The 20,195-nt window shown below is 44.5% G+C and overlaps 1 protein-coding gene across 6 annotated transcripts in view; it reads right to left on the bottom strand.

Annotated features, from left to right (window-relative positions):
- The window catches only part of LOC122740281 (voltage-dependent N-type calcium channel subunit alpha-1B-like), a 225,947-nt gene that overhangs the window by 84,777 nt on the left and 120,975 nt on the right, over positions 1–20,195 (bottom strand). For 5 of the 6 annotated variants that reach the window (XM_043982276.1, XM_043982270.1, XM_043982275.1 and 2 more), the window contains 6 exons: positions 18,900–19,026; positions 15,386–15,515; positions 13,816–13,875; positions 12,670–12,776; positions 6,026–6,037; positions 439–532 (listed from right to left, as the gene is read on the bottom strand). In XM_043982276.1, coding sequence (XP_043838211.1) covers positions 439–532; positions 6,026–6,037; positions 12,670–12,776; positions 13,816–13,875; positions 15,386–15,515; positions 18,900–19,026 — 530 coding nt within the window. The remainder of the gene's footprint in view (positions 1–438; positions 533–6,025; positions 6,038–12,669; positions 12,777–13,815; positions 13,876–15,385; positions 15,516–18,899; positions 19,027–20,195) is intronic. The other variant, XM_043982274.1, reaches the window with a different exon arrangement.

Genomic DNA, 20,195 nt, shown 5'->3' with positions numbered 1-20,195 from the left:
TGGGGTGGAAGGAGGAAGGAGTGAGTGGCTCCTCCCCCTTCCCTTAGCTACTCATTGAACAATGCTCTGTGCTCCCTGGGCTGTGCTGAAGGACACTGTGTGGAACCAGGGCGGCTCTCCAACATGTTTGTGAAATGGTCAGAGGAAGATTTGGAGCTAACAGGGGACAGAATGTAACTCAAGAAATCCAATCTTGCCCAAACATTTTGGACAAACACACAACTCTTCCTCCAATGGAAGAACTCTTCACCCTTCTGGCCCCTCCAGGCCATCCCTCTGTCTTTTTAGGTGATCAAGGGCTTTCCCCTGCCCCTTAGCTTCAGAGGTCAGCACCTCTCCCTCCCTTCTTTCACACTAGGCCAAAACCAAGAAAACAAAGCAGTCAATCCCCCATCCAAGATCCAACCCTTTAGGACCCTAATTCCTTCAGGCTCCAACCTTTAGTTTTGGCAAGCGTTTGATGGTCTTCAGAGGCCTCAGGACTCGGAGCACTCGCAGTGACTTGATCGTGCTGATGTCTTTCCCTTTTCCTCTAGAAAGGGAAAAGTCACAGAGAAAAAAAATAGGGAGGAAGGAATTTGGCTTGTGTTTGGCTCTCAAGAACCACCCCCTCCCCAGCCCGTCATACCCACGTGCACAATGCAGTCCTCGGGCAGGACTCATTCTGCACACCAAAGTCCTTGGCCCAACTGCAGTGCGGGGGGCTGAAGGGCTCAGTTTCAGCCACAGAAACATTTAACTGCCCAAACTTTGTCCCTATACTGCAGTCCATGGACATATCAGCATCTCTTCTCTTCCCTGGAAATTTCTCACAAACAGCTGTGGGCAGGTGGAAGAAAGTGCCTGGTTACATGGAGTAGAGCAAACTTTAAATGTGGGGGAGGAAAAGGAGGAGGAGGGAAGGAAGGATAAGGAAGAGGAGGAGGGAAAAGGCATCCCTCCTCAAGAACAAGCCAGATTGGAGTTCTCCTTCAACAGGAAGGAAACACAGCTTTAAAACACAGATTGATAGCCAGACATCCCCCTCTGCTACAGGAGGGAGAAAAAAACCAGCTCAGAACCTCATGGGGGAGAGAGAAGCAGCAAACTTTGGTTTAGGCAGAATAAGGTTTCCATCTTCATGGAAGAGGAACAGCTCCTCAAGCTGATCAACTTTCTGTGATCAGACATGCTAGGCCATGTAACGAGGAAACTGTTACATGGCCGAAACAGCATTTCCCATTCAGTGCATGCAGATGCTATCCTAGTGGGGGTGAATGGGGAGGTGGGAACAGTTATAGACCACACGCAGGAGCTCAATACTAAGTGCAGATGATGTCAGAACCAGTAGAAATGGAAAGTTGTTGGGTTTTTCCCCCTAAGGGCTGTGAAGTTTGGTATCCTGGATCTCTGGGAAAGCTAGCCCCAAGACCTCCCAGGATGCTCTACTTATGCTACAGGGAAGGGAGGGTGACATAGGAATGGAAATTGAAAGAGGAGAGAGGAAAAGGGAATAGGGAATGTTGACAAGGAAGAGGGGAAAGAGACAAGGAATAGAAGGAAAAAGGATGGAGGGGGAGGGGCAAGAAGAAGGAAGGGGAAGGAGAAAGGGAGAAAGCAAAGAAGAGGAGGGGAAAGAGAAGGAAATACAGAGGAAGGGAGAGGGAGAAGAAGAGGAGGATGGACAGAGTTCTACTCTTGTCTACACTAGCCCTTATGACTGATGAGCCTGTAGAAAACCCACCTCTGGAGAGGGGAAAGTAAAAGAAACTGGCTCTGTAGTTTTCCAGGGACACTGCTGAGTCTCATGAAGCAGGCAGGGCTCCTGGGTAGTTGGTTATTTAAAACTCTCTATTGGTTATACCAACTGTCTTCCAGTTGCAATATTGACACTATGGATTCCCATGATTCAGGTTCAAGGTTCTATGCTCTTGATGGCTTAAGTTTAGCTTCTAGCTAAGCAGAGGCAGCAAGGTAGTACAGTAGATAGAATGATAGCTGGCCTTGGAGTTGGAAAGACCCGAGTTCAAATCCTGCCTCAGACCCTTATCATCTGTGACTTTGCAAAAGTTACCTGACTTCTCTAAGTCTAGGTTTCTTCATCTACAAAATATAGAGAATAATAGCACCTACTTCTCAGGATAAAATGAGATACTATTGGCAAAGTGATTTAAAAACCTTAAATTGCTATATAAAGGTTAGTGGGTATTATTATGAGCTAATGCAGGAATAGGCCCCACTAGCCTTTGTGATTCTAGCTGTTCCTGAGTACCATCACAAATGGTGTTTGGCATGGGAGGTAAGGTGGTTTTGCTCTGAGAAAACACAGACCCATAAAGCAAAATTAGTGTGGCCAAGAGAGAAGATTAAAGACCTTTTGGGAATGGGAACATCTGATGCCTGTTTCTAGATATATAGGCCTAACCACCCAGAATTATAATATACAAGTGGCCAGAAAGTCTCTCTGGAAGCATCACAAGAATCAGGGAGTGATCTAAGGCCAAGCTGGGTCCTAAGGTTAGCAAAGGTGAAGGAAGACCTTTGTTTCTGCATGTCTGCTGCCTATCTTCAGGAAGCTCAAGGAGGAAGAAGGATCACTAAGAAATGCCAAAAAGGGAAGAAAGTCCCTTACTGGGTTTGACAGAAGGTGAAAGATGTTCAATGAACCTAAGCCCCTGTAGAGTCCTTCCTGAAGAATATCAGTAAAGAGAACAACAGTTCACATAGTATCCAAGGAAAATAAGATCCAAGCCAGCATGAGACCACTCCTTCATGGTAAATGGGATAATGGTACCAGATAACCGCAATAGGGAAAATTAAATTCTTATCTGGTTTATGTTTTCTCTTCCAAAGAGAATGATCTTTGGATTGGGAAAGATGGAATAAAAATCATTAGTAGCAAGGTGAAATTCATTATCAATGAGGTATTGGTAAGAGAGCAGCTTGCTAGTTTTGTGAGTTCAATCACTAGTCAGAGAAAAATTACATCCTAGGATACAAAAAGAACTGCTAAGCCACTGTCAGTGATTTTATGAAAACTCATGAAGAATGAAAAAGGTACCACAAAATTGATCAAACGCAACTGATAGTCCAATTGAGAGAGAGAGAGAGAGAGAGAGAGAGAGAGAGAGAGAGAGAGAGAGAGAGAGAAAGAGAGAGAGAGAGCGAAGAGGGGGCAAATTATAGGTCAGTAAGCTTGACTTCAATTTCTGACAAAATTATTGAATATGTGATTAAAGGAATAGTTTGTGAAAAGGGGGCAGCTAGGTGGCACAGTAGATAAAGCACCGGCCCTGGATTCAGGAGGACCTGAGTTCAAATCTGGCCTCAGACACTTGACACCTACTAGCTGTGTGAACCTGGGCAAGTCACTCAACCCTCACTGCCCCGCAAAAAAATTAGTTTGTGAAATGGTGATCAGTAAAGATAAGTATGGCTTCATCAACAAGAGGTCCTGCCAAACTCACCATATTTCCTTCTTCAACAAGGTAACTAAAGTAGTCAACTGGAGGAATGTTGATCACATAGTTTTACCTGGGTTTCAGCGAAGGATATGACAAAATCTCTCATGCTATGCTTGTGGATAAGATAGATGCAGGTTAAATGGCTGTGCAGGCAGGTTGATTCAGACAGGCTGAATGACAGGACCAAAAGAGTTGTTATTAATGACTCAATGTCAACTTGGAGGGAGTTATCTGGCAGAATGCCCCAGGGATGTGTCCTTGGTCCTATGCTGTTCAAGATTTTTTATCAATGACTTGAACACACAGAAGGCATACTTGTCAAAAACAGATGTCATGAAGCTAGAAACAATAGCTAACATGCTCTATGACAGTCAGAATCCCAAAAAAATCTCAGCAGGCTAGCACCATAGGCCAAATTTTTTGAAGATTAAAGTTGATAGGGAAAGGGGCAGCTAGGTGGCGCAGTGGATAGAGCACCGGCCCTGGAGTCAGGAGTACCTGAGTTCAAATCCGACCTCAGACACTTAACACTTAACTAGCTGTGTGACCCTGGGCAAGTCGCTTAACCCCAATTGCCTCACTAAAAAAAAAAAAAAAAAGTTGATAGGGAAAAATTCTACACCTGGTAAAAATCTACACCTGTAAAATCAACTTTACAATTTTACAAAATGGAAGACATAAAGATGGCTGGGTCACAGTTTATGTGAAACAGATTCAAGCATTTCAGGAAGCCATCAGTGGGAGCCAGAAAAAGTTTCTAGTAGCTTATAATGCTTTAAAATATAATGTCTAGTCTAAGATAGGTGATAGCCTCATGATACTGTGTCCTGGTTAGATCATACTTGGGTAATTTGGGGCACCATATTTTAGGAAGATCACAACTTCTGTGCATACAGAGAGGGACAAACAAGATGAGAAGAAAACTGAAGACTATGCTGTAAAAGGATGAAGTGAAGAACAAGGGGTTGTTTAGCTTAGGGAGAGAAATTTTGCAGGGGTGGGGGGTGAAGAAGAGGGCAACGTGAGAGGTCTTTTCAAGTTCTTGAAAGGCTGTCATGTGGAAAAGGGACTGAATATGTTCTACTTTTCCCAGATGGCCAGAAGTAGCACAGAGAATGATTTAAGTTTAATGCAATTTTAAAGAAGAAAACATAATAACTTAGAGCTGTCCCAAAGCAGAATGAGATCCTTTGGGAGGTAGTGGATCCGTCTTCCCTCAAGGTTTTCACAACTGGAGGCTAGATGGGCAATTCTTAGGGACATTCTCAAGGGGACTCATTTTCAGGTACAGGTTGAACTAGTCAGGGTCTCTTAATCTGGGGTCCATTTAAAAATATTTTAGAAAATAATTTGATAACTGTATTTCGATGTGATTGATTTCCTTTGTCACCCTAGGCATCTGCCTGTGTGCATTTAAAAGCATTATTCTGAAAAGGGATCCATGGATTTTATCAGGCTGCCAAAGGGGCCCAGGACACACAAAAAAGGTTAAGAATTCCTGGATTAAATGGTCTTGAGCATCCCTTCCAACTCTGAAATTCTATGATTCGATGATTCTCTTTCTCACTGGACCCAGGTCCAAGATGTTGGATCTTCTGGGCATATTCTGAATGGGAATAAAATGGGAAAAGGTTCTGAGACCTCTTCCTCCTCTTTCTGGGGAATCCTCAATGCTAGGGAATCCTATTCTTTCTTCCTCTGATAATTATTGTGTTAAAGCACCAGGAGCTATCTCAGGGGAGCAGGGTTGTAAGCACTCAGGCTTTCAGGAACCAGCTGTGCCCACCTCTATCTTTTGGCAGGCACAGGACAAAGCCCTGATTCATGCTGGCACCTGTGGTTTCTTCCTGTTTCTGTGTCACTTGGAAGTATGTTGGGCATTCAGACACCTCCCTTGTAACCTGTGTTGTGGATTAAGGTCCCAAGCCTGACTCCTATAACTCTGTATCTAGAATTCACTGTGAAGTAGCTACACTTTTTTGATCACTGACAGCTGACCCAGGAATGCTTGAGGCTCTAAGCCAACTTACATTCTACAGATAAAAGATAATATCAAAGCTCAGCCCCCAGGTATGCCCCCCCCACAAGAAATTAAAGCAGATAATGTTTAGGAAGCTAGATTATTTGGGCTGGAACTGCTCTAGCAACCTATAAAGCTGTGAACTCTAGGAATTCACTCTCAGTAAATATGAATCCAAGGATCCCCCTGTCTTTAAGGTTATGAATCCTGGGGTTCTCCTGCCAAAAGGCTATGGATTCTGGGGTTCTCCTGACCATAGGGCTGTGAATCACAGGCCTCCCTTGTCTCTAAGTCCTGAGCTAGGGCTGTTGCTGACCAGAGTATTAAGTGGGAACACAGTTAGAAACTGCTGGATAGGCACGGGTCTGGGAAGCATGCTGATGTTACTAGATAGATGACAACTGGATGGAAGGAGAGTTCCTAAGGATGACGAGCAGTGGAATTCAATTGATTCCAAAGCCAATGGAATGAGTGTAACATGGGTTACAGCCATGTTGCCTGAGGTGTGGAATAGTGCACAGGCATTATTAGTAGGACATGAGAGACAGCAAGAATGCATTACCCCATAAAGCTCCTATAGAGAGTCCAGCAACAGGAAGACAAAGAGAGAATGAAGAGTCAGTGACACAGACAGAGAGAAATTGACAAGTGAAGTCATCTGTGCATGTAAATTCTCTCTCACTCAAGACACACACACACACATTTTACATACCCCGCCTCCCCTCACCCAGTTCACAAAATCTCAAAAGGAAACAGCAAACAGACAGCACACTCAGCTGTTCCTCATCCCAGCATCTCTGTCAGGGGCAAGGGAGACAGAAATCTATGAGAGGTAGAAATACCCAGTCTTGGTTTGGGGAAATTGGCAAAGCATTGTTGCCATGAAGCCCCTTTCTTTCCAAAAACACACAGTTTTGCAGATACTTTGGCTGTATCTAAATACAAGCAGACGAGTGATTAACCAGGATTTAAAATCTATATCAAGTTTCTAAAGTGAGGGCCCTGACCCCTAGGGGGTGCTGACCAAGCAATTAGAAATTGAGAGTGTCACATTCCATCGTCCCTGCAGCAGCTTGTCACAGGGCTCTGAGATGACTATACCACTCCTTTCATCCATTATCACCCCACACACCCACACTCTACCTCCTCTTGCAACCACAGACACCTTCACCAGCAGCTGTGCAGACAAAATTTTCCCTCCCCTGAAGTACCCAGAGTCACCACATCCTGCCCCTGGGACCACCTCATGGATATGCCAGGCACCTCTCAGCAAGCAAGCTCTGCATTCCAGGGCAGTGGCCAATGAAGAAGACCACCACACCACCACCACCACCACCACTTTGTCAGTTCTTTTGTGTACAGGATGAGCAGGGAGTCTGCTTTATAGATCCCATTGCATGATCTTCCCCCCACCCCCTCCAAACATTCCTATTTATCTCAAAGGTATCATTATCATTCTAGCCACCAAGGTTTTCAATCTTGTTGTCATCCTCATCTCCTTACTCCCCTTGCTCCACATAGCCAATCAATTGCCAAATCTTGCATTTCTACATGCACAGCATCTCTCAGATCTGTTCTCTTCTCTCCACTTACACAGTAGCAACTGCTTCAGACTCTCATCACCTGTGTCTGGGGCTACTGCTATAGACTCCTGATTGATCCATTACCCTACCTCCAGTCTCTTCCCACTCCAGTCCATCCTCCACCAAGCTGCCTAAAGTACAGTCCTGACCATGTCACTCCCCTACTCAAAAATTTTGATGGATCCCTATTGACTCTAAGGAAAATAAGATTTCATTTTTATCTCATCCAACTTTTAATTCCTATTTTTTATGTCTTAGAATATACATGATTAGTGTAATGGTACATGTTTATAAGTTCTAAATAAACTATACATATACTTAGCATGCTCCAAATATTGTTACTAATCCATTTCCCAAAGTCTGAACATTCCACTAGGCTACCCCAAATAACTGGCCCGGGGGGCTTTTTTTCAGTGACTCCATGGGATTGTGACACAGTGGAGATAATCTGGATGTTCACAAATCTGAAACATGCTGATTTCCCACAGTGGTCGCTTACTACCCTGGGGTTCTGGTCAGTACGGTGCTACTTCTTCAGCTCCTAAGACATTAGGAAAGGAGCAAAAAGTGTCTCACTGTTGATTGCCTTTGCTTTGTTCACTGAAGAGTGAAAACTATGGTCCAGGGAGACATCCGGAAACCTCTCCCTAGGGAAGGTCTCAGAGAAAGCTTTGCTTTCATGCCTTTCTTTGCTTGTTCCAGATGGTAGAAGTCATTCTGCAGACATACTCAAAAAGGGCTTTCCAATGTTAGCTTCAAAGGAAGAGCAGTCAGCCCCGACCTAGCTTTCTAGACTGATTTCACATTATACCCCTACACATTCCATTTGCCAGTGAAATTGGCCTCCTGGATCATCCCTATGTGTGACTTTCCATCTCCTACCACTTTTGCACAAGCTGTCTCCCGCCCCTGGGCCGCTTTACCTCCTCACTTCTCTGCCTTTTGGAATCCCAAGGCTCAGCTCAAGTGCAAACTCCCACACAAGGTTTTTCCTGATTCCTCCTGTTCTTAGTGTTCCCTTCCCCCTCTCCCCACCATCTAAAATTACTTTGGCTTTATTTTTATTTTTTTTACATAGGCAGTGCAGTATAATGGATAGAAAGCAGGCCTTGGAGTCAGAAAAACCTGAGTTTGAATCTCACTCTCTGACATATACTGCTTGTGTGACCCTAGCTACTTTTCAGTGACCTAGGCAGCTTGCACAGAAAGTGCCAACCTGCATTCATTTCTTCATCTGTAAAATGAGCTGGAGAAGGAAATGGGAAGCCACTTTAGTATTTCTGCCCCCAAAATCCCACATTGTGGGGTCACAAAGTGTTGGACATGACTAAAAATGACTGAACAACAGTAATGACTGGGCCTCATCTGAGCACACAGGCATCAGAGGAGACACATGCGAGCATCCACATGGGTAATACACACAGAGATAGATATGTGTGGGGACATACACACACACACACACACACACACACACACACACAGAGGGACACAAGGTGGGGTAGGGAGTATTCACACAGATGGAAGTACCAGGACAGGTTGACAATGTATAGAGATGTCATAGAGGAGCCAATTTAATCACCAGCAGTAAGAGCAGAATGGAACTTTCTCTAAACTAAACAAGTCCCAACCAATGACCTATAGTTGAATTGGTCACAACTAAATTTTCTTCATGAATGATTCTGAACAACAAAGCCTTTTTACTGGGTCTTTGTTGTCGTTGTTGTTGTTGTTGTTGTTGTTATCCTTGACTAGCTTTAGACCCAGCTATCACTAGGATGGGAAGGAGACCAAGTCTCTGTCCTGCTGTACATAATGTTAAGGGCTAAAATTCTAGCTAAACTGTCTAAAATATCTAATGAGTGGTCGCCAATAAATTATAAGCTTTAGCAAGAGTTAGACTTTTAAGCATTTATTAAGGAGAATAAGAATTTGGTAAAGAGAGAGAAAGGCCTAGATTCCTATCTATTAAAGGGAGAGCACATTTCTAGCTCCACTCTCCACCAGAGTCCAGAGGGAAAAAAAAGCCTGAGACCAAGCGCCAGTCTCTTCCTTCCTCCTCCCACTAGCCCGCGTCACTTCCTTTTCCAAAGAAAAGACTCCTGGTCTTGCCCTCAAAGACCTTCGTTTCATGGGCGGAACTCTTCTACAGTAAGTCTCCAGCAGGTGGCGTTATTCCAATCGTTACAATAACAAACCGCAGGGGTCAGAGGCAGTAGGAGGCTCATTCCCAGCAGGACATGGGCTTAGAGTAGCTCAGAAAAGCAAAGCATCAGAGAAGAGGGGGCTTAGGGCCCTTGCCTCCAGAGAGCTCAAAAGAGCTCCCAAAATGACTCACGGGGGGGTGTCCCTTTCCTGTGAATCTCCAACACATGTTGCCAATGTGCCTTGCATCTCCAGTTGACTGCTAGACATCACCTGGATGTTCCCAGGGTGTCTCAAATTCAACATGGCCAAAACCAAAGTCAGAGGACCTTGGTTCAAATCCTGCCTCTGACATTTATTACCTGTGTGGTCTTGGGCAAATCACCTAACCTCTCTGGGCCTCAGTATCTTCATCTGTAAAATGAGGGGTCTGGATTAGATCAATTACCTCTCAAGTTCCTCTCTAGCTTCAAATACATGACCCTCCTAAATCTTAACTCTCCCTCTTCCTTTACTGTTGTGGATGGCACCAACATTTTCCCAGTCACCTAGGTAAAGATGGAACCATCTTTAACTATTTCTTTCTTTTCCCCCACTCCCAATGCCAATCGGTTAGTAAGTTCCATCACTTTTACTTACATATCATCTACTATATCTATCTTCTCCTGTCTCCTCGAATAGCCACCACTCAGTTCAAGCCCTCAACTTCTCTGGATAGGATTACAATGTAATAACCTCCTATTTGGTTTCTCCACTTCCATTTACTCCCCTCTCAACCCCATCCGGCAACACGTCCTGCCAAAACAATCTTCCTAATGTACATTTTGGCTATGTCACTTCCCAGCTCTGAAAACATCCTCTGGCTCCCTAGCACCCATAAATTCATAGACAGACTCCATGGCCTGGCATTTAAGAACCTCCATAGATTCTCTTTAACCTATTTTTCAGGTCTCATTTCACACGGATCCCTGTCATAGCCTCTACATTCCAGCCAAACTGGAACACTAGCTATTAAAAAGATGCTTGCCTCTGCATGTACCTGAATACATTCTTCCTCCTTGTGTTCCTCCTGTTGAAATCCTAGGCTTCATTTAGTTCCATCTTTTATTGCCATCAAAGCCCAGCTCAGTCTTCCCAGAAGCCTCTAGATGAAAGTAATCTCACCCAACACACACACAGGCATACACCATAAACACGTGTTTTCCTACATTCATTGGGCTGACTTTGTCCTTTGTCCCTGTCTCATTCTGCTTTGTATCATATTTTTCAGGGCTCTTTCCCCCCAGCAGACTGTAAACTTCTTGAGGGTAGAGACTGTGTGTTTGCCCTCTTTGTAGCCCTAGCACAGAACAAAGTTCTCTGAACATAGCAGGTGCTTCATAATTATTTGTTTAATTAAACTAAATTTGGGGCAGCTACGTGGCGCAGTGGATAGAGCATCTGCCCTTGATTCAGGAGGACCTGAGTTCAAATCCGATATCAGACACTTATCACTTGCTAGCTGTGTGACCCTAGACAAGTCACTTAACCCCAATTGCCTCACCAAAAAAAAAAAACCAAAAAACTAAATTTAATCCCTTCTTGGGATTAAACCACTGCCTACAGAAATAAGCACCAGAATTAGAATGATCATTCAATTGAATTTCATTCATTTCAATAAACATTTGTGAAATTCCTACCGTGTGCAAGGCCCTATATTGCCCAGACTGCCAGAGAAATAGGAACATCACCCTGCCCTTTCCTCAGGAAGCTTACAGTCTAGCAGAAGAAATAAGATAGGGACTCACTCATACAACAGGAATGAAAGGTCAGATATGAAAATAACCATAAGAGGGGCAGCTAGGTGGTGCAGTGGATAGAGCACTGGCCCTGGATTCAGGAGTACCTGAGTTCAAATCCAGCCTCAGACACTTGACACTTACTAGCTGTGTGACCCTGGGCAAGTCACTTAACCCCCATTGCCCCACAAAAAAAAGAAAGAAAGAAAGAAAATAACCGTAAGAGAGATAGGAAATGTTCTGGGAGCACAGAGGAGGTAAAAAAAAAAATCATTTCCAGATAGGTGGAATCTAGGAAGGCTTCATGGAAGAGGTAGCATGTGAGTTGTGCTTTGACCCATGGAATACAGGATCAAAAGGTTAGAGCCAGAAGGGACCAGAGAGGTCGACAAGACCAACTCCTTTATTTTACAGATAAGGGAACTGAGGCAAAGAGAAATGAAGTGACTGGCTCAGGGTTATACAGCTAGTAAGTGTCTAAGGCAGGATGTGAAAGCAGACCCTCCTAAAGTCAAGTCCAGAGCTCAATCTGCTACACCCAGGCTGGACAGGATTATAACAGTGAGGAGAACTATAGGCCTAAGGAACATCGTGAGTGCAAGCAGTGAGGGAGGAAAGCCAATGACACAGCCACTCTGGCCAACATGTAGGGTCAGCCAGGGTGAGTGAGGGGGGGGGGGGGCAGGGCTGAATTTCAAGCCAAAGAGTTTAGACATAATTGGGGAGGCAGCTGGGAGTCACTGAGGCTGTTTGAGTAGGAGAATGGCATATGCAAAGTGGTAATTAAGAAAATTGGTCAGGGCAGCTAGGTGGCACAGTGGATAAAGCACTGGTCATGGATTCAGGAAGGTCTGAGTTCAAATCTGGCCTCAGACACTTGACACTCACTAGCTGTGTGACCCTGCATTAACCCTCATTGCCCCACCAAACAAACAAACAAAAGAAAAAAAGAAAGAAAGAAAGAAAGAAAAATTGGTCTCAAGTGTGTAGTGCATATAGCAGAATCCTCACCTAGACATAAAATGAGAGGCCTCCCCATCTAACTAGGAAAGACACTAATCTGAGCAGACAGAATGGCATTGGACTTTGGGTAAAAATATTTAGGGTTCAGGCGGAGCCTGCCTTATCCTATCTCAGTCTGTTTCATGTGCCTCGGATGTGTCTCTCCACCTAGAGGGTGAGAAAATAATTGAAGGCTCACACTGCTTTGGAGCCAGAAGACCTGGGTTCAAATCTCACTTCAACATTTATTGCCTATATGCCATTGATTAAGTCACTTAATCTCTCTAGTTAGCCTCAGTTTCCTCTTCTATGAAAAGAAGGCAACTAGATGGCACAGAGGATAGAGAGTACTAGGTCTGGAGTCAGGAAGAGCTGAGTTCATTTTTAGCCCCGGATACCTCCTAACTGTGTGACCCTGGGTGAGTCACTTCTGTCTGCCTCAGCTTCCTCTCCTCTCCAGCCCCAAGCACACTTCCCAAAGTGGGGATTTATTACCCCAAAGGCAAATGGCCACTTTGTTCTCAGACACAGCCCTGTGGTCCTCTCCCCAGGCAGGGAGGGCTCAGGTTGGAAATTCAGCCTGTCATCCATGTATAGATCTAACCCGTAATCCTTCATGGCTCCTTTGTCCAATCCCCCCCATTTCCCATCCTGCTCACTTTGCCCTTCACGCTGGGGAACTGGGGAGAAAAGTGACTTACGAGAAGGCAAAAGCCACCAGGGCCCCACTGACCACAATGAAGTCCAGAATGTTCCACAGGTCACGGAAATAAGAGCCAGGATGAAGCAGCAGCCCCAGGTCAATCATCTCCAAGAGAAACAAAAGCCATTATCATTAGTGTGAGGAAGGGAAGGCAAGTCCTGTCTGTGCTTACAAGCCCACTGGGTCAGCCCCACACAAAAACTCTGCCTGGACCTAGAAAAGCAGTCACACCTCCTAGAAAAGGTCTAACAGCCTGCCTTCCCATGGCTTCACTCACCATCCCTGTAATTTTCCAAATAAGGACACCCCTGGCCACTGCTCCCCTATATGTTGTCTCTCCCTTTTAGAATATAAGACCCCTGAGGACAGGGACTTTCTTTGCTTTTGACCTTCTATCCCCTGCACTTAGCTTTGTGCCTGTCACATAGTAAGCACTCAATAGTTTTTTCATTCATTGAACCACCTTCCTCTCCCAGTTATACACACATACACACACACACTCTTGCCTCATCCAGCTACCAAGCCAGTCTAGCCCAGTCTAGGCCTGATCTCCCCATGATAAGAGTTCTCACACCATAGGACCTCACAGTAATAATTATATAGGCCAATATGCACACCTTTTCATAAGTGAATACCCTATGTGGGCTAGACTCAAGCATTCCCAGGGCCACCAGAGTCCCATATATACCCCTGCTTGTATCTTGTTTGACTCTTTCTCCCGTATGGAAGCAGGAGGGAGACCTAAAACCTCAGAATTGCTCAGGGAGCATGGCTCCTTCCTCAGGGGCTGCCCTGGACACATATATACTTACATACATATATACGCAAACCCGGGGCCCCCAACAGACACTGCTACACTGTACCCACACTTACAGCCCCTTGCCTCCTCCCCACCACAAGACTACATTGGGCATACTGGGATACACAGGGTGCATGATACCATCTAGTCCCAGGGCCTCAAGGGACTCAGAGCTCTAAGTCCTCAGAGGTCCAGTCTCTATTAACTAAGAGGAAATTCACATATATTTGTTCCTGTCTCCTATGAGCAAAAGATGTCAACACTCAGATCCATGCTTGGCCTGGCATGCTCAGGCCCCAGTGAGCAGCAGTATGATCCTAGCTGGTGCTGGATCTTAGCTCTTACCTTGATTACCATCTCAAAAGTGAAGACCCCAGTGAAAATGTAATCCATGTACTTCAGAACCTAAGGCACAACAAGGGGAGATTCCTTATCAGCAGCTGAGCACACAGCAGAGGGCAATTTCCACAGCTCCTATTCCATTATTTTGAGAAACAACTGGTTATATGGGAAAGAGACCTAGATTTGGAATGAGCAGGTGTGAATTCTAGTCCTAATGCCATCATATTCTGTGTGACCTTCTGTAATTCCCTTAAGGTCTCTCAGCTCTGAGTTTCCTTATACGCAAAAATAGGATTAAAAAATCCCAATACTACTACTTCAAAGGGATCAGATGAAATACACACATAGAAAGAATTTTGTATCTCTAGAGCAGAGGTATCAAATATGTGGCCCACGACACTCCAGAGTACAGCATGACCCAGATTAAAATATATTTGGGAGGGGCAGCTAGATGGCGCAGTGGATAGAGCACCAGCCCTGGAATCAGGAGTACCTGAATTCAAATCTGGCCTCAGACACAACACTTACTAGCTGTGTGACCCTGGGCAAGTCGCTTAACCCCAATTGCCTCACTAAAAAGAAAAAAAAAAAGAATTAAAAAAAAATACACACACACACACACACACACACATATATATATATATATATATATATGTATATATATATATATATAATTGGGAAATATTTGACAAAATAAATAAAAATACAATAAAATAGAGATAATGCTAGCAGGCTGTGTTTAATATACATGGCCCATGGGGATCTTCAGTGGCCCTCATTTCTATCGGAGTTTGACACCACTCTCTAAAGTACCACAGAAACATCGGAAACATCCACTGTGGTTGATTGCTCTTCTCGATTCTGTGGCCTCTGAAGTCTCATGTACTGAAATTGAGCTTCCTAAAACATCATCTGGAAAAGGGAGGGAAGCATCTGACTGAGAGCCCCTTCCAGAATGTTAGTGGGCCCTTTGTCTGGGCACTACCACTCAACCATGGTGAAACTTAAGAGCAAAGACGAATTAACTACTTGTTCTACCGTCTAACTTACTGGGTGACCTAAGGCCAAGCACTCATCCTCTCTGGTGCAATGGAAAGAATGCTGGATTTAGGGGCAGCTAGGTGGCACAGTGGATAGAGCACCAGCCCTTGAGTCAGGAGGACCTGAGTTCAAATCCAGCCTCAGACATTTAACACTCACTAGCTGTGTGTGATCCTGGGCAAGTCACTTAACCCCAATTGCCTCACCAAAAATTAAAAAAAAAATGCTGGATTTAGAGTCATGGGAACTAAGTTCAAATCCCAGTTCTTCCCCTTACCATTTTGTGACCTTGGGCATGCCATTTAACTTCCTTGGGGCCTCACTTTGTTCATCTGTAAAATGGGTTGGAACTTAGATGGCCTCAAAGGTCTCTCCCAGCTCTAAATCTATGGTTCTTTTTTCTGCCCCTACCTCCACCCACCCCCATCCTGGGACACGCCCTCCTCTTGCGGCCACATTGTTGTCAGGGAGCACCCCAGGCCTGCTGGAAGGAAGACAGAGGAGGGCAGATAGTCCCCCAGCAGCCACTCACGTTGTTCCTGGGCGAGTCGGACAGTACTGGATCCTCGGCGGCCAGAGCAATGCTGCTGAGGGCGATGACTCCCAGGATGACCATTTCAAAGTAACGCATATTCACTATGTAGTGGCAGGCGCGCCGGAGCCTGGAGAATAAAGACAAAGAAACGGGCAGAGGAAGGTCCATCCTCCCTAAAGGGACAAGGGGCCTTGTCTACAGAATCATCCCAGGGAGCCCCTCTCACCCTGAGCTGGGACTGTCAGAGTCTACTGCAGAGATCAGAGCTGTGTGGGACCAAACAGCTGCATGGATGGAGTGATTCCCCCCACAAGGGGATGACCAGATTGACTGGGGTGCCTGGTATTTGGGATGGGAGAAGAAGGGAGGGTTGTAGGTACCCACAGGTGAAGGACAGTGGGGTAGAGTACATCAGGATGGATGGAAAGCCATTGATACTAGGAATTTAAGGAAAAATGCCATCCTCCAATAATATCCCCCCCTCTCTCCGTCTCTCCTTCCCTCCCTCCCTCCCTTCCTCCCTCCTCTTATTCCTCCCTTTTCTCTCCTTACCTCTCTCCTCCCCTACATAATTCCTATTTGGCCCATGAAAATTCTCTCCCCTAAAACAAATCTTCCAAACTAATAATAATGGTCCTAGAAAACAGATAATTTAACATTCCTTTCTCTCTCAGCAGAGGGATGAGAGACAACAGATGTAGAATGTCACATGTACTATAGGCAATTTTTGTTTAACCAATTTTCTTTGTTTAAGGGGAAGATTCAATTCAGGTGTGAGGATGAACAGGTATATTCAGAAAAAAATGTGCCTGTGCTATAAAAAGGTATCAGTAAATTATTTTACAAAATAAAACACAGCTTCCAATCTGTTCACATCTATCAAACATGGCCACTGCAGAGTTGGTGCTGTCACTTTAACCCTACAAACTGTCTTCCCTCTCTGATGTCTCCTATTCTAGGCTGAAGCCTAAGAGTCAGTCTCCGCTTTGGGATAGAAAACAGAGGGCAGAGCTGACAAATGGAAGGTGGAAGCAATCCCAGAACACAGGGGAAGGGGTGGGATTAGGCTCATAGACACCCTGTGAAGTTTGAAGGAGGTAATATCTGGAAAAACCAAAGTGCTACTTTTCACAGCAAGTGATAAATGAGGATTTCGGCGCCCTCCAGAGTTGATAAGAGATAAAAACATAAATTGATTCCAGCGAGGTTCATATAAGGTCTTTGAGGATAGACCCCAAAATGGCTAATTAGGAGACACAGGGAGAGTTTTAAGAGCTTCACCTACAGCGTGAGAGTAATGTCATAGACAAAAATACCACTCTCCTAGAACAAAACCCTTTGTCCACATCATAGAAAGAACTTGGGTGGGTGCCCCATGGCTCTGACTCAGAAATTTTCCTGATACCATGTCCTTATAAATTTCTACAGAGCCAAGATATAGCAGGGTAATAGCACGTGCAGACTATAGGCATATGTGTAATAATGTGTACAGACTGAAGACACAGATATGCTCATCCATCAGTTCTACACATATAGGTATATAGTTTTAGGTACAAACTATAGGCACAGTTAGACGGCTAGTGGATAGAGCACTGGGCCTAGAGTCAGGGAAAGCTAAGTTCAAATCTGGCCTCAAATGCTTACTAGCTTGGGCAAGTTAACTAATCTCTACTTGACTAGGAGGCAGCTAGGTGACTGAATGGATAGAGTGCTGGACCTGGAGTCAGGAAGACCTGAGTTCAAACCCTGCCTCAGACACTTCCTAGTTGTGTGCCACTGGGTAAGTCACTTAACCACTGATTGCCTTAACCCACTGGGGAAGGAAATGGCAAACTACTCCAGTACCTTTGCCAAGAAAACCTCACAGACAATATGGTCCATGGGGTCATGAAGAGTTGGACATGACTGAACAACAAAATAGGCACAGGTATGTGACAATAGGTACAAACCAAAGACATGTTATATGACAGAAGGTATGTATGGTTCACAGATACAGGTGCATGTATACACACTGTGGATACAAGTGTGTGCCAGGATCCTACAGTCTTCAGATAGTAGTGTATGCTAGTGTGGGGTAATGGGAACAGAGAGGAAGGAAGTGAGGAGAAAGACCAAAAAGGGAGAGAATGACTGGACCTTACTGACTGATTAGAGGGAAGGAGGGAGAAGTTAAGACTGACTCAGAGCTCTGGAGTTTGGCTGTCTGTGAAAGCTGGTGAGACCTTTGAGGGACTGAATATGGAGAGGGAAGAGCAGAAGGCCAGAACTGAGCCCCGGGGGGAGCATCTGCAGCTTGAGGGCTGAGGAGATTAAAAAAGTGAAAATGCATGGTTGTTATGGGAAGGGTTCTGGCTGCCTGTCTTCCAAGACATTAAGTCCTCTCCTTGCCTAATGCATGTTGCCCATTATAGCAAACCAAACTTCCTAGAGCACAGCTTCTGTCATGTCACTCTTTTATTCAAGGACCTACTATGCGCCCTATTGCATCAAATCTAAGGTCTGCCATTCAAAGCCTTACACCACCTAGTCCCTGCCTTGCCTCCAAATTTACCTCCTGCCCCTACCCTATATGCACCCATTGGATTGTGAACTTCTTGAGAGCTGGGACTCTTGCCTCTTTTTGTATTCCCAGCACTTATCACTGTGCCTGGCACATAGTAGGCACTTAATAAATGTTTATTGACTGACTGACCCTGTGTTCCATCTTAGTTGGCCTATCTTTTCCTATCATCACACTTGCAACACACACACACACACACACACACACACACACACACACAATTCCTCTACTTAAAATGAACTCCTTCCATTCAAATCTTACCCATTCTTCAAGGTCCAGTGCAAGATTCACCTTTTTCAAAAAACCTTCCCTGGGTATTACAGCCCACAATGATTTCTCTCACCTCTGATCTCTGGCACTTAAGAATCTACACTATTTTATCTGACCCCCAATAGCCTCTTTTGTGGCTCTGTCCACAATGGGGCAAGAACTCAGGATCCCTGAAGAACTTGGTAAGCATGCCCAACATCTCAAGGTCTGGACCAGGCAAAAACTTCTAGAAGCCAGGACACTAGGTAAACCCAAGCCATCCAGCAGGGGAGGCACCTAAATCCTTCCAGGATCCTAACTCCTTGCCCCCTGTGAGAGGAGCAACAGAAGAGGAGGGCTCAACTTGCATACACTTCCACTGTCCTACATTTGTTTCCTGTGAGTTAGTCTTATCTTCCCAAGTACAGTGTTGGCTCCTTAAGGGCAGAAACCAAATCTTAAGCTTCTCCTGTATCTCCATGAGCACCCATCAGGGTACATGGAAGTTCAATATTTGGCAGTCAATCACAGCCCACTTGGGTGAATGGTTTTAGATCTATATATTGAATGCTGGCTCTGCTACCTCCTCCACAGGGCTCTAGGAAACACAGGTCGGGCTTTGGGTATCCAGGTAACTTTCCACATACACACATAGCACGCAAACAAGTACATATACAAGTAGGAGTTCATGGGAAATCTTACAAGTTGGTGGGACTTAAGCAGAACATGGAGCTGTAGGGAAGAATTGGACGGGGTCCACTCCTTGTTACTTCACCAGCCTCTACGTCCTTCTTCTCTTCCATTTTACCTTCAAATTCAACATTGTTCACTGTAAAAAGAAACAAGAGCCAACAGGCACATGTCAATAACATGCCATAAGTCTAATTCACCACTTGCCAGCAAGTCCAACACTACCCTGAGGCAAATGGAAAGAACTCCTCTCCCTTTTGGGGGCACAGTCTGAAGGGAAGAAAGAACTCCAGAAAAGAACACTGGATTAGGAATAAAAAGATCTAGATTCTAATCCTGTCTCTAATACTTATAAACTGTATGACCTTGGGCAAGTCAACTAACTTCTTCAAGTTCATTTTTTCACTCATAAAATGGTGATAGCAGCGTCACAGTATTGTTAGTATCCAATGAAATAATGGATGTGAAATTTCTTTGAAAACTGTAAAGTCCTCTATGAATGTAAAGTGATATTACTGCTCTTGAAACTAAATTACCTTTATTGTCCTTCCAATAAAATCCTACTGTAATGCCTTAATTGTGATTTGGAGGTGACCTTGACTGTGGAGGGAAATATCTGACAGGTTCAACCAATCTGGGCTTGGAGTATAGACCCGATGATGGAATGAATGTCCAACAGATAGCTAAGCTATGTTTAAGAGGTTTATTACCAGCTTGGCCAGAGGATATTTGGCCATAGTAATTCTAGAAGACCATCTACTAATGTACAAGGGGGTTGCAATCTGCTTTGTTGGAGGAAGTACCAGCTCTGAAGGAATTACAGGTCCTTCAAGTATTGTAATATTATTATTGTCATTTGTGAAGCCACATAGACAACATCTAGTGATTGGCTGAGACAATCAGTCACGTCCTTTAGGACCGTATTTAAAAACAAATAACCAGGGGCAGCTAGGTGGCGCAGTGGATAGATCATCGGCCCTGGATTCAGGAGTACCTGAGTTCAAATCCGGCCTCAGACACTTAACACTTACTAGCTGTGTGACTCTGGGCAAGTCGCTTAACCCCAATTGCCTCACTAAAAAAATTTAAAAAAAAACCAAAACAAATAACCAAAAAACCAATCCACCCAGAAGTTAAAAGTTTAAGAGTTGAATTTTAAAGGCCATAGTTGAAAAATGATAATCAAAGAACTATTTGGAGACAATGGAAAAAACTACTTGTTTATCAATTTGACTAGCTAATGCCAATAACCCAGAACAAATCAAAAACAGGTTTTATTATATTCAGAGCAGCATTTTCTACCAACAG

The sequence above is a fragment of the Dromiciops gliroides genome, chromosome 2 (genome assembly GCF_019393635.1).
Source record: "Dromiciops gliroides isolate mDroGli1 chromosome 2, mDroGli1.pri, whole genome shotgun sequence".
Taxonomy (NCBI): Eukaryota; Metazoa; Chordata; class Mammalia; order Microbiotheria; family Microbiotheriidae; genus Dromiciops; species Dromiciops gliroides.
This window is presented reverse-complemented; position numbering and strand designations above follow the sequence as displayed.